Source organism: Coregonus lavaretus (genome assembly GCF_964263955.1).
Source record: "Coregonus lavaretus genome assembly, chromosome: 23".
Lineage (NCBI taxonomy): Eukaryota > Metazoa > Chordata > Actinopteri > Salmoniformes > Salmonidae > Coregonus > Coregonus lavaretus.
Genome location: NC_140010.1, coordinates 10,619,029 through 10,631,535, shown reverse-complemented (window position 1 = coordinate 10,631,535; position 12,507 = coordinate 10,619,029). Strand labels below are relative to the sequence as shown.

The following is a 12,507-nucleotide window of genomic DNA, read 5'->3' as shown; positions in this document are numbered from 1 at the left end:
TAACAAAAGTTTCTCAATAATTTGTTATATACCCTTTGTTGGCAATGACACAGGTCAAACGTTTTCTGTAAGTCTTCACAAGGTTTTCACACACTGTTGCTGGTATTTTGGCCCATTCCTCCATGCAGATCTCCTCTAGAGCAGTGATGTTTTGGGGCTGTCGCTGGGCAACACAGACTTTCAACTCCCTCCAAAGATGTTCTATGGGGTTGAGATCTGGAGACTGGCTAGGCCACTCCAGGACCTTGAAATGCTTCTTACGAAGCCACTCCTTAGTTGCCCGGGCGGTGTGTTTGGGATCATTGTCATGCTGAAAGACCCAGCCACGTTTCATCTTCAATGCCCTTGCTGATGGAAGGAGGTTTTCACTCAAAATCTCACGATACATGGCCCCATTCATTCTTTCCTTTACACGGATCAGTTGTCCTGGTCCCTTTGCAGAAAAACAGCCCCAAAGCATGATGTTTCCACCCCATGCTTCACAGTAGGTATGGTGTTCTTTGGATGCAACTCAGCATTCTTTGTCCTCCAAACACGACGAGTTGAGTTTTTACCAAAAAGTTATATTTTGGTTTCATCTGACCATATGACATTCTCCCAATCCTCTTCTGGATCCTCCAAATGCACTCTAGCAAACTTCAGACGGGCCTGGACATGTACTGGCTTAAGCAGGGGGACACGTCTCGCACTGCAGGATTTGAGTCCCTGGTGGCGTAGTGTGTTACTGATGGTAGGCTTTGTTACTTTGGTCCCAGCTCTCTGCAGGTCATTCACTAGGTCCCCCCGTGTGGTTCTGAGATTTTTGCTCACCGTTCTTGTGATCATTTTGACCCCACGGGGTGAGATCTTGCGTGGAGCCCCAGATCTAGGGAGATTATCAGTGGTCTTGTATGTCTTCCATTTCCTAATAATTGCTCCCACAGCTGATTTCTTCAAACCAAGCTGCTTACCTATTGCAGATTCAGTCTTCCCAGCCTGGTGCAGGTCTACAATTTTGTTTCTGGCGTCCTTTGACAGCTGTTTGGTCTTGGCCATAGTGGAGTTTGGAGTGTGACTGTTTGAGGTTGTGGATAGGTGTCTTTTATACTGATAACAAGTTCAAACAGGTGCCATTAATACAGGTAACGAGTGGAGGACAGAGGAGCCTCTTAAAGAAGAAGTTACAGGTCTGTGAGAGCCAGAAATCTTGCTTGTTTGTAGGTGACCAAATACTTATTTTCCACCATAATTTGCAAATAAATTCATTCAAAATCCTACAATGTGATTTTCTGGATTTTTTTTCATGAATTTGTCTGTCATAGTTGACGTGTACCTATGATGAAAATTACAGGCCTCTCTCATCTTTTTAAGTGGGAGAACTTGCACAATTGGTGGCTGACTAAATACTTTTTTTCCCAACTGTACACTGCTCAAAAAAATATAGGTAACACTTAAACAACACAATGTAACTCCAAGTCAATCACACTTCTGTGAAATCAAACTGTCCACTTAGGAAGCAACACTGATTGACAATAAATGTCACATGCTGTTGTGCAAATGGAATAGACAACAGGTGGAAATTATAAGCAATTAGCAAGACACTCCCAATAAAGGACTGGTTTTGCAGGTGGTGACCACAGACCACTTCTCAGTTCCTATGCTTCCTGGCTGATGTTTTGGTCACTTTTGAATGCTGGTGGTGCTTTCACTCTAGTGGTAGCATGAGACGGAGTCTACAACCAACACAAGTGGCTCAGGTAGTGCAGCTCATCCAGGATGGCACATCAATGCGAGCTGTGGCAAGAAGGTTTGCTGTGTCTGTCAGCGTAGTGTCCAGAGCATGGAGGCGCTACCAGGGGACAGGCCAGTACATAAGGAGACGTGGAGGAGGCCGTAGGAGGGCAACAACCCAGCAGCAGGACTGCTACCTCCGCCTTTGTGCAAGGAGGAGCAGGAGGAGCACTGCCAGAGCCCTGCAAAATGACCTCCAGCAGGCCACAAATGTGCATGTGTCTGCTCAAACGGTCAGAAACAGACTACATGAGGGTGGTATGAGGGCCCGACGTCCACAGGTGGGGGTAGTTTTACAGCCCAACACCGTGCAGGACGTTTGGCATTTGCCAGAGAACACCAAGATTGGCAAATTCGCCACTGGCGCCCTGTGCTCTTCACAGATGAAAGCAGGTTCACACTGAGCACGTGACAGACGTGACAGAGTCTGGAGACGCCGTGGAGAACGTTCTGCTGCCTGCAACATCCTCCAGCATGACCGGTTTGGCGGTGGGTCAGTCATGGTGTGGGGTGGCATTTCTTTGGGGGGCCGCACAGCCCTCCATGTGCTCGCCAGAGGTAGCCTGACTGCCATTAGGTACTGAGATGAGATCCTCAGACCCCTTGTGAGACCATATGATGGTGCGGTTGGCCCTGGGTTCCTCCTAATGCAAGACAATGCTAGACCTCATGTGGCTGGAGTGTGTCAGCAGTTCCTGCAAGAGAAAGGCATTGATGCTATGGACTGGCCCGCCCGTTCCCCAGACCTGAATCCAATTGAGCACATCTGGGACATCATGTCTCGCTCCATCCACCAATGCCACGTTGCACCACAAACTGTCCAGGAGTTGGCGGATGCTTTAGTCCAGGTCTGGGAGGAGATCCCTCAGGAGACCATCCGCCACCTCATCAGGAGCATGCCCAGGCGTTGTAGGGAGGTCATACAGGCACATGGAGGCCACACACACTACTGAGCCTCATTTTGACTTGTTTTAAGGACATTACATCAAAGTTGGATCAGCCTGTAGTGTGGTTTTCCACTTTAATTTTGAGGGTGACTCCAAATCCAGTCCAATCTTGAAGGAGTTCCCACATATGCTGAGCACTTGTTGGAACTCCTTCACTCTGCTGTCCGACTCATCCCAAACCATCCCAACTGGGTTGAGGTCGGGGGATTGTGAAGGCCAGGTCATCTGATGCAGCACTCCATCACTCTCCTTCTTGGTAAAATAGCCCTTACACAGGCTGGAGGTGTGTTGGGTCATTGTCCTGTTGAGAAACAAATTATAGTCCCACTAAGCCCAAACCAGATGGGATGGCGTATCGCTGCAGAATTCTGTGGTAGCCATGCTGGTTAAGTGTTAAATTGAATTCTAAATAAATCAAAGGCAGTGTTACCAGCAAAGCACCCCCACACCATAACACCTCCTCCTCCATGCTTTACGGTGGGAATTATACATGCGGAGATCATCCGTTCACCAACACCACGTATCAAAAAGACACGGCGGTTGGAACCAAAAATGTCAAATTTGGACTCCAGACCAAAGGACAAATTTCCACCGTTCTAATGTCCATTGCTCGTGTTTCTTGGCCCAAGCAGGTCTCTTCTTCTTATTGGTGTCCTTTAGTAGTGGTTTCTTTGCAGCAATTCAACCATGAAGGCCTAATTCACACAGTCCCCTCTGAACAGTTGATGTTGAGCTGTGTCTGTGACTTGAACTCTGTGAAGCATTTATTTGGGCTGCAATTTCTGAGGCTGGTAACTCTAATGAACTTATCCTCTGCAGCAGAGGTAACTCTGGGTCTTCCTTTCCTGTGGCGGTCCTCATGAGAGCCAGTTTCATCATAGCGCTGGATGGCATTTGCGACTGCACTTAAAGACATTTTCAAAGTTCTTGAAATGTTCGGTATTGACTGACCTTCATGTCTTAAAGTAATGATGGACTGTTATTTGTCTTTGCTTATTTGAGCTGTTCTTGGCATAATATGGACTTGGTCTTTTACCAAATAGGGCTACCTTGTCACAACAAAACTGATTGCCTCAAATGCATTAAGAAGGAAAGAAATTCCACAAATTAACTTTTAAGAAGGCACAACTGTTAATTGAAATGCATTCCAGGTGACTACCTCATGAAGCTGGTTGAGAGAATGCCAAGAGTGTGCAAAGCTGTCATCAAGGCAAAGGGTGGATGTTTGTATATATATATTTTGATTTGTTTAACACTTTTTTGGTTACTACATGATTCCATATGTGTTATTTTATAGTTTTCATGTCTTCACTATTATTCTACAATGTTAAAAATTATTTAAAAAATAAAGAAAAACCCTTGAATGAGTAGGTGTGTCAAAACTTTTGACTGGTATATACTGTATATATATATTTGTATCATTATTAATTTTCAGGGGGTGCTGTAGCACCCTCAGCACCCCTACTTCCTGCGGCTATGATTCCAGGTCACAATAAATTAACAAATGACATTGAAACAACGTTGAATTAATCAGTTTGTGCCCAGTGGGATATTCAGCTTTCCTGTCCATCCTATTGTCATAAACTCACCCAGTTTTGAGCCGTCATCGGCCTTGTCCTCCATTTCAGCAGTCAGGTCATTCAGCTCTTTCTGTAGCACTGTGCAAAAGATGCACAACAGAGTTAAAGATGTAGTTGAATAATGTATGTCTCATAGGTAGTTTTACACTCAAATAATCAAAGTATTTCTCTAACATGACCTTGTAATCAATGAAATGCTTCTTTCACTCACCTGCAATCTGGTCAATGTTGCTCTGAGTAGCCACTCCTTTCTGGAACTCCCATATCAGATTCTGCACCTCAATTATTCTCAGAACTGAAAAAGGACAACAACATTTTAAACAACCTGACTCGATCGAATTAACCTAAAATGTCGAATTTGTCTCATTTGTAATTCAACAGTGTATTCTTTATTATAATTGCATTGCATTACATGTGATCTCTCAGGATGGGTTAAATCAGTGGAAAACTCACTCCTTTGTCCGTTGGAACTTTTTTCCTGCAGTTCGTTGCTCTTCGTTTTTAATTCTCGGTTCTTCTGCTCCAGTTGCTTCTGCAGCTCTGAGAGACAGACACAGTTAAAATATAACAAATTAAACCATGTCAGTTTTTCTTTACAGAACAACCCTTCTGCAGAGCATGGAATAATGAGGGGAAAGCACTGGCAGTGACACTCACCATCGATCTTGCCAGCTGCCTCTGGAGACATGATTTGAGTCCTCAGCCACTTCACTTCATCATTCAGAGCCACGATACTTAGAACTGTTAGAACCAAAAGGATATACTATTACTGTACAGTAAGCTACTGTCAACTGTTCTCTATGTAGAAAACACATTGTACATATTGTATATTAGAAGAAACTGTCCAACTGGCCTCACTCACCCAGTTTGGAGTTGCCTGAATTTTGACTGTTAAGTAAGTTTATCTTGTCCTCTAATTCACCCTTCACCCCTGTGAGAGGCACACACAAAACAGGCAAAGGATCATAAAGGGAGTTTCAACATCTCAGAATGTCATCACAATGTATGAGAACTAGTTTATTTTAAATGTTAAATGTTGAGGACATGGTAAATGAAACATATTTCCAGGTAGAATGTTATGGCTTTAGTGATAGGAAGAAGACATAGTCTCACGGTCATATTTGTTCTCGAGACTGAAACACGTTGCATTATTCTCCTTCAGCTGTTTCTGCAGGTCTGTTTTAAAAGGAAGGAGTGTAATCTTTCAGACATTCTTGTCAAATGAACACAACAATCAAATAAAATATGAAATGTAGAACACTGTGGGTTTTACATGTAAAGTAACGATTAGAGCAGCCTAGCGTTCTAGGCCTGTCATTAAACATGGCTGGTGGTAAACAAGACAGGAACAGAGGATGTGGTCTTTACCTTTGTTTTCAGCCTGAACTCTGGTAATCTCATCCTCTTTGTCCTGAACTTGTTGCAGAAGTGCTAGAGTTCAAACAGTTCATTTTGATACATATTAGAGCATCATACTACACACAAACCAATGAGGTTGCATTCACAGGAGGGTGCATTACATTTTACATTTTACATTTTAGTAATTTAGCAGACGCTCCTATCCAGAGCGACTTACAGTTAGTGAGTGCATACATTTTTCATTCACAGGAGGGTGCATTCACAGGAACATTGGAGATAATGACAATAAAGATCTCACCAGTGATCTGGGAGGATGTTGTCTGCATCTCCTGTGTGGTTTGTATCTGTAAGTCTCTCTGCTCCCTCATTATAGAAATTATCTTCATAACTGGACAGAGAGAAAGAAAATGAGAAAAGTAACAGGCTGGGATTATTTTAGTCTGTATCCCTTCTTCAAATCAAATTTCATAAATTGTTCTAAATAACTATTGTATTATCTGGATAGTTTGATATGATCACAAATATCACATTTTGATGCTTCACTCACTCAGCTGCATGCTAGCCTCATCCTCCCCCTTCAGTTGTTCCTTCCAGGCTTCTTGTTGTTTTTCCTTGTTGTTCAAATTCTTCTGCAGCTCTAAAAAAAAAAACACACAATGCTTTTGACATTCTTCCAATCATGCAACATTTAGTGCAAAAGAGTTCACAGTCAGTGGTGAAACCATGAACAATTACAAGTAAGATTGGCATGTACCTGCATGTTGGGCATCGGTCTTCTTTTGTAGGTTTGATATTTGTATGTATAGGTTATTTATTGCATTCTGCAACGCCAGAATCTCCTCAGCTGAAATAATCAATAACAGAGCAGTTTGTAGGACATGCAGAGACACTAGATCGTACTGCAGCATATCTCATTGTGTAGAGAGACTTGTCCACTTACTTAGTTCAGTGTTAGTGTTGTTGTCAGGCAGTTGTAATATCTTGTTTATAAGTTGCTGGTTCATCTCCTTCAGTTGCCTCTGTAGATCTAATTTATAAAAGCAATTTAGCTTGTTCGGGGGGGGGGGGGGGTAATTCTGTCTATAAAATAACTATTTAGTCACCTGTCATTTTAGTTTTGGATTCCTCTGTGAGCTCTGAGATCCTTCTCTGTAGCTCTGTAACCTCACTCTCCAATGTGATCATCATCACCACTGAAAAGCCAAGAGAGACAACTTGGCTATGTATTCTGGAAGACATTCTCCAATGATATTCTCAGTATGTGTGCTATCTTGTGTGAGTAGGTGTCTGTTTGCCGTGCAAATGTTTATTTTCAGGTGAATCAGTTTCAGTAATCCAACCCAAACAAACTGACCTATTTTGGAGTCATCACTCCCTTTGGAGTTGCCCTCTAGTTCATTGATTTTGGCCTCCAGTTGTCTCTGTAGAACTGGACACAACAATAGTACAATTATTGATAAATACAACATTTGCAGGCACCAGGCTTTTGGAAAAGGAAGAAGGAAAGTATTCTATGGTAAAGGGATGCAGTGTATTGGAAAAATACAAAACTGAACATTTATAACATTTATAAATCTTGAGTAGTTTAGATTATACTGTACCAGTGATTTGGGTTAAAGTCTCCTGACTGTGTTTTGTTTTCTCTACCTCCCAGATCTGGGTCTGCAGTTCAATGATCTCAAGAACTAAAAAACAACAAACATCATTGTCACGTGAAATTACACATGCATGCTTAAAAAGTACAAAACTGAAGATAACTGCATTTTGCTATCCTGCATTTTTTGTGAGAAACTGGACTGAAAATGATTCCATGATTCTGAACCATTCACCACTACTGAACAGTAACATGAACACTGAAATAACAGGTTTCTTCTCTTACTACGTTGAGCGCTGCGACTGTTCTTTTCAAGTTGTTCTGTTTTAAACTGCAATTGTTTGTTCTTTTCCTCCAGCTGGCTCAGTAGGTCTAAAAGACAAATAAACATCCTTCATAAAGAACCAGTAAGGTAGTTGTTAACATTGTTATTTTAACACAGTTTAGAACAGTACAAAAATCATTACCTTGATTTGATAGACCACATTGAAATTGGCTTTTTTTTCACTAGGTTTCATAGCACTTTAGATTATGTGGGGATAACTCACTGCAGCAAATGATACATTGTAACAAATGTTGAACAGAGTGGAGTTGAAGAGTGTCTATGTAATTTTTGGAAACATGGTTATGGTCATGGAGAGAAGGTATAATAAACAACATTCTTACCAGTGATCTTGGTGGAAGTTGAGGTGTTTGTGTCCTTCTTCTGTAGTTCGTTCACTTCATAGGTAAGAGCTGTGATCCTCAGAACTGTAATGAGAAAAATAAGAAAATTAAATAAATATGAGTGACAGGGTTTCTACCTGTAATCTATCATTTATGGCAATACCAATCAAGTCAGCTCCACTCACCCAGGTTTCCATTGTCATTCGACATCTGTTCCAGTAGACTCATCTTATCCTCCAACTGAGCTTGCAGTTCTGTTAGATATATTATATTGTTTCAAGCATTACCCGTATTTTACCATAGTACAGTTGTTCTATAAGAAGTTGTTTGACATATCCCCCCTTATGATTAAAATATAAGAGTTGTAGTGGTGAGGTAATACTTACTGGCAATTTGATTTGATGTTTCCAGACCGCAGGATGTCGACTTCAGTCTCAACTGTCTCACTGTGAACTTCAGTCTAAACACTTCCTGTTCTAAAAGGAATAATAAAGAGTTTTAGAGACATTTAATTGGTCGCCACACTGGACATTGAATATTTGGTCTTAGATGCTGAGTTAAATTAAAGACTATTGGTCGCATACACAGTTTTGCAGATATTATCGCAGATGCAGCGAAATCATGGCTGGCTCTAGCCTTTTGGGGGCCCTAAGTGGACCCCCCTTGACGGCAGAGATAAAACATATTTGCGTTTTAAAGTTAATTACCTGCAATTCTACACATTTTGCCATGACATCTTTATGCCATGTTAATGATATCTGAGTGAGAGTGACAAAAAAAATCAATGGGGGCCCTCTGAAGGTCAGGACCTCTGGGCACGTGCCCAGCATGCCCGGTCGGTATTCGGCCATGATCACTACAAGTTTAGATAGCTGGCTAGACTAACTTATAAATCTAAAAATTGTTAGCTGACATGGGTAATTGAGTGACTGTCAGTGATTGACATTACAAGTAAATTGAGTCCCTGACTAGTTGCTAAACATTTTTTAATAAATGTTTTTTGGGGTCGCTTATGTCGCTTATGCCTCAGCGAAATGCTTAAGTTTCTAGCTCCAACAATGCAGCAATATCAAGCAATACAATAACAATACACAACTAAGACATATTAGAACGAGCAATGTCAGAGTCCGAAATAATAATACTAGAAACGTTCTGAGCAAATAATGTAAGTAATAATACAAAAAAATACAAAATACTGCAAAGTTGGCTAGGAGCTAGAAAAAGGGTGACCGCGCTGTCAGCGACATGTATGACCAGCAGCAATACAACAGCTCACCCAGTTGAATGGTGTGGCTGGTTTTCTCCTGCAATTGTCTGTCTGTGTGCTCCAGTTGCTCTTTCAGACCTGAGAACACAGTTGTGTTAAAATAACATAGGTTCAATATAATCATTTGTCACATCACAGCATCTTATGATACAAGTATAAAAATAGATTTTACATGAAGAAGTGTTTGCAAAAGCAAGGTACTCACCCTCACAGCTGTTCACAACAGTGCACTGTAAAGAAAAATGTAAGTTGACTCAACATTTTAAAAAAATTAAGGCAACCAGCTGCCACACCATTTCTAGTTTGCTCAACTTTGGGGCAGGAATGTTTTACTAACATACAGGTAACTGCCAAAATAAAGGAAACACCAACATAAAGTGTCTTAATAGGGCGTTGGGCCACCACGAGCCAGAGCAGCTTCCATAATTTTGTGTTTTGTTGACGGTGGTGGAAAATGCTGTCTCAGGCGCCGCTCCAGAATCTCCCATAAGTGTTCAGTTGGATTGAGCTCTGGTGACTAAGATGGCCATGGCATATGGTTTACATTGTTTTCATGTTCATCAAACCATTCAGTGACCACTCATTCCCTGTGGATGGGGGCATTGTCATCCTATGGGGGCATTGCCATGGAAGCCAAAATAATCGCCTGCCCAGCAGGGGGGGCTGAATTTTTTATTGCGCTACAGAAGGCTATATCGGTCTGCTAATACAGGACTAGTAAAGGCCCAGTGCATTACTTTTGTGAAAAAATAATTTTGCCCGCACTGCAGACGACTATATCAGTCCGCTAAATACAGGACTGGTAAAGGCCCAGTGCACTACTTTAGTGGGAAAAAAATTGTTTCAAAAATACATATTGTTTTTATTAATCTTTTGTTTTTATTCTGATTTTTCAGGGGGTGCTGCAGCACCCTCAGCACCCCTACTTCCTGCGGCTATGGTTACCGGTACATTCCTGAGTTAGGAAAATGTGTTGTTTAAATGTGTTGTTTAACTTAAATATGAAAATGTATCATCAGCTGAACTATACATTTTAAGTTGGATGAACTATAATATCAACTTTTGCTCAACTATGTAAATTATTTTGATATTGACATGAATGTTGTAAAGTTGTTCTTTTGTTTGAGTATATGAATGTTTGACTCCTTTCTAGTTTCATTCATGATCCAATTAATGAACCAGACAGGTTCTTTTAAATATACGTCCTTGACTAACCACAGACCATATAAACAGGTACAACAATCTCACTAATGGGGAGAACAAATCCACTTCCTTTTTTGCTATATCTGTTGTAATGCATCAGATTATAAACTGCTCCCTGACAAGTAAATTGAAGAAAATAAAGTAAAATACAACTTGCCGAAGACATGTATTTTAAGCCAACACAGTATTTTAAGTAAAACTCGTTGTGTAATCAACTTAGTTATTTGTGTTGCAAAGGCAAAGTTCGTACAAGTTCTTACCTGACCAAGGGAGCCATTTGGTAGAGTGATCTGAAGGTATGAAAAATAAGAGGAAAAACAGAACATTATTCTAACACCCAAATTCTAAACTAATCACATTTGAACAGTATTATCCACCAAGTGGAAACCAGACAAAACTGTATGGACAAACAACTGTCATATGCTACAAGAGAGGGACCAAGCATGGTTAAAAAAGATGTGTGAATTTTGGAGGCAGAATGCATAAGGCTCTTATGTAACAGTGTTGCTTCCTTCCCTCTCCTCGCCCCAACCTGGGCTTGAACCAGGGACCTCCTGAAAACATTAACAACTGCCTTCTCATGTGGTATCGTTACCTATCGCTCCAAAAAAACAAACAAAAATCAAGGTCTCAGTGCGAATGACATCACCAATTGAAATATTACTAGTGTGCACCGTTAACTTGCTAGCCATTTCACACCGATTACACTTACATTGTGCTTCCGGAGGATTGCGTCTACATCTATTACATGACTTCCTGGCCCCTGTAAGACCACAGTGGGATCTACATTCTTTAAGTCTCTCTGGGTGCGAGGTTGCAAAGCATGGCCACCTTCATGAGGGACTGACAAACAAAACACATTAGTGTTCAATGACTGTCCATAACCATTTAAACGACACATAGAAATTGATATATTGTATTCTATTGCTATTATCCAGTAGTACAATATCTCTCTATGCTGTGAAAAAACCCTGACGCAATACATTTTCAAACTCAGATGTGTCTCACCATGTCTACTTAAAGAATCCTGAAGGAGACAGGGGAGAAGGAGGCCAATTAAAGTTGTCTGTATTCTTGCCATCATTCTGTCAGACAGACTTGTGCTTGTCCCACAGTCGTCTAGCTTTTATAAAGCTGGCTGCTCCCAATGTTTGTTAAAGTTTCTCAATACTCTTCTAAAGACCTCCCCCGGGGGGGGGGGGGGTGTAATTTCTACCTATTTCCAAATCAAGAAAGCAGAGAACTTGACAACCAGCCTAGAATCGAGCAAATAGTCTTATCAGCAAATAGTCTTGTTGACGGGAAACAGGAATCTATTCAAAGTTCATAGAACTGATATGTTCTATTAACCAACCAATGGGTATCGGTCTGGAAGCGTCCACACATTCCTCTGGACAAGGGCCATGGATATACAGTAAATTAAGGACTTTATCATTTATGGGAAGGGGCACTGCTGGCACTGGACGATTATGGACAAACAATCACGGTTTATTAATTGTATACTGAACAAAAGTAGAAACACAACATGTCAAGTGTTGGTCCCATGTTTCATGAGCTGAACTAAAAGATCCCAGAAAGCTTATTTCTCTCAAATGTTGTGTTCAAATTGGTTTATATCTCTGTCAGTGAGAATTTCTCCATTGCCAAGACAATCCATCCACCTGACAGGTGTGGCATATCAAGAAGCTGATTAAACAGCATTGCATAGGTGCACCTTGTGCTGGGGACAATAAAAGGCCACTCTAAAATGTGCAGTTTTGTCACATAGCACATTGCCACAGATGTCTCAAGTTTTGAGGGAGTGTGCAATTGGCATGCTGAATGCAGGAATGTCCACCAGAGCTGTTCCCAGAGAATGTAATGTACATTTCTCTACCATAACGTCGTTTTAGAGAATTCGGCAGTACGTTAAACTGTTCTCATAACCGCAGACCACGTGTATGGCGTCGTGTGGGCGAGCGGTTTGCTGATGTCAACATTGTGAACAGAGTGCCCTATGGTGGCAGTGGGGTCATGGTATGGGCAGGCATAAGCTACGGACAACGAACACAATTGCATTTTATCTATGGCAATTTTCAAATGAGGCCCATTGTCGTGCCATTCATCCGCCGCCATCACCTC

The 12,507-nt window shown here is 41.4% G+C and overlaps 1 protein-coding gene across 2 annotated transcripts in view; it reads right to left on the bottom strand.

Moving 5' to 3' along the window:
* LOC311099048 (uncharacterized protein) overlaps nucleotides 1-11,503 on the bottom strand; it is an 80,678-nt gene extending 69,175 nt beyond the window's left edge. For both annotated transcript variants that reach the window (XM_084139652.1, XM_084139653.1), the window contains exons 1-23: nucleotides 11,395-11,503; nucleotides 11,099-11,229; nucleotides 10,647-10,676; nucleotides 9,389-9,413; nucleotides 9,193-9,261; nucleotides 8,303-8,392; nucleotides 8,102-8,170; nucleotides 7,917-8,000; nucleotides 7,536-7,622; nucleotides 7,258-7,341; nucleotides 7,011-7,085; nucleotides 6,760-6,849; nucleotides 6,597-6,683; nucleotides 6,411-6,500; nucleotides 6,204-6,293; nucleotides 5,955-6,044; nucleotides 5,666-5,728; nucleotides 5,411-5,473; nucleotides 5,160-5,228; nucleotides 4,955-5,038; nucleotides 4,751-4,837; nucleotides 4,509-4,592; nucleotides 4,307-4,375 (exon numbers count right to left, since the gene is read on the bottom strand). In XM_084139652.1, the coding sequence (XP_083995778.1) occupies nucleotides 4,307-4,375; nucleotides 4,509-4,592; nucleotides 4,751-4,837; nucleotides 4,955-5,038; nucleotides 5,160-5,228; nucleotides 5,411-5,473; nucleotides 5,666-5,728; nucleotides 5,955-6,044; nucleotides 6,204-6,293; nucleotides 6,411-6,500; nucleotides 6,597-6,683; nucleotides 6,760-6,849; nucleotides 7,011-7,085; nucleotides 7,258-7,341; nucleotides 7,536-7,622; nucleotides 7,917-8,000; nucleotides 8,102-8,170; nucleotides 8,303-8,392; nucleotides 9,193-9,261; nucleotides 9,389-9,413; nucleotides 10,647-10,676; nucleotides 11,099-11,229; nucleotides 11,395-11,470 (1,786 nt within the window). In that variant the 5' untranslated portion in view covers nucleotides 11,471-11,503. The remainder of the gene's footprint in view (nucleotides 1-4,306; nucleotides 4,376-4,508; nucleotides 4,593-4,750; nucleotides 4,838-4,954; nucleotides 5,039-5,159; nucleotides 5,229-5,410; nucleotides 5,474-5,665; nucleotides 5,729-5,954; nucleotides 6,045-6,203; nucleotides 6,294-6,410; nucleotides 6,501-6,596; nucleotides 6,684-6,759; nucleotides 6,850-7,010; nucleotides 7,086-7,257; nucleotides 7,342-7,535; nucleotides 7,623-7,916; nucleotides 8,001-8,101; nucleotides 8,171-8,302; nucleotides 8,393-9,192; nucleotides 9,262-9,388; nucleotides 9,414-10,646; nucleotides 10,677-11,098; nucleotides 11,230-11,394) is intronic.
* Nucleotides 11,504-12,507: the final 1,004 nt, after the last annotated feature.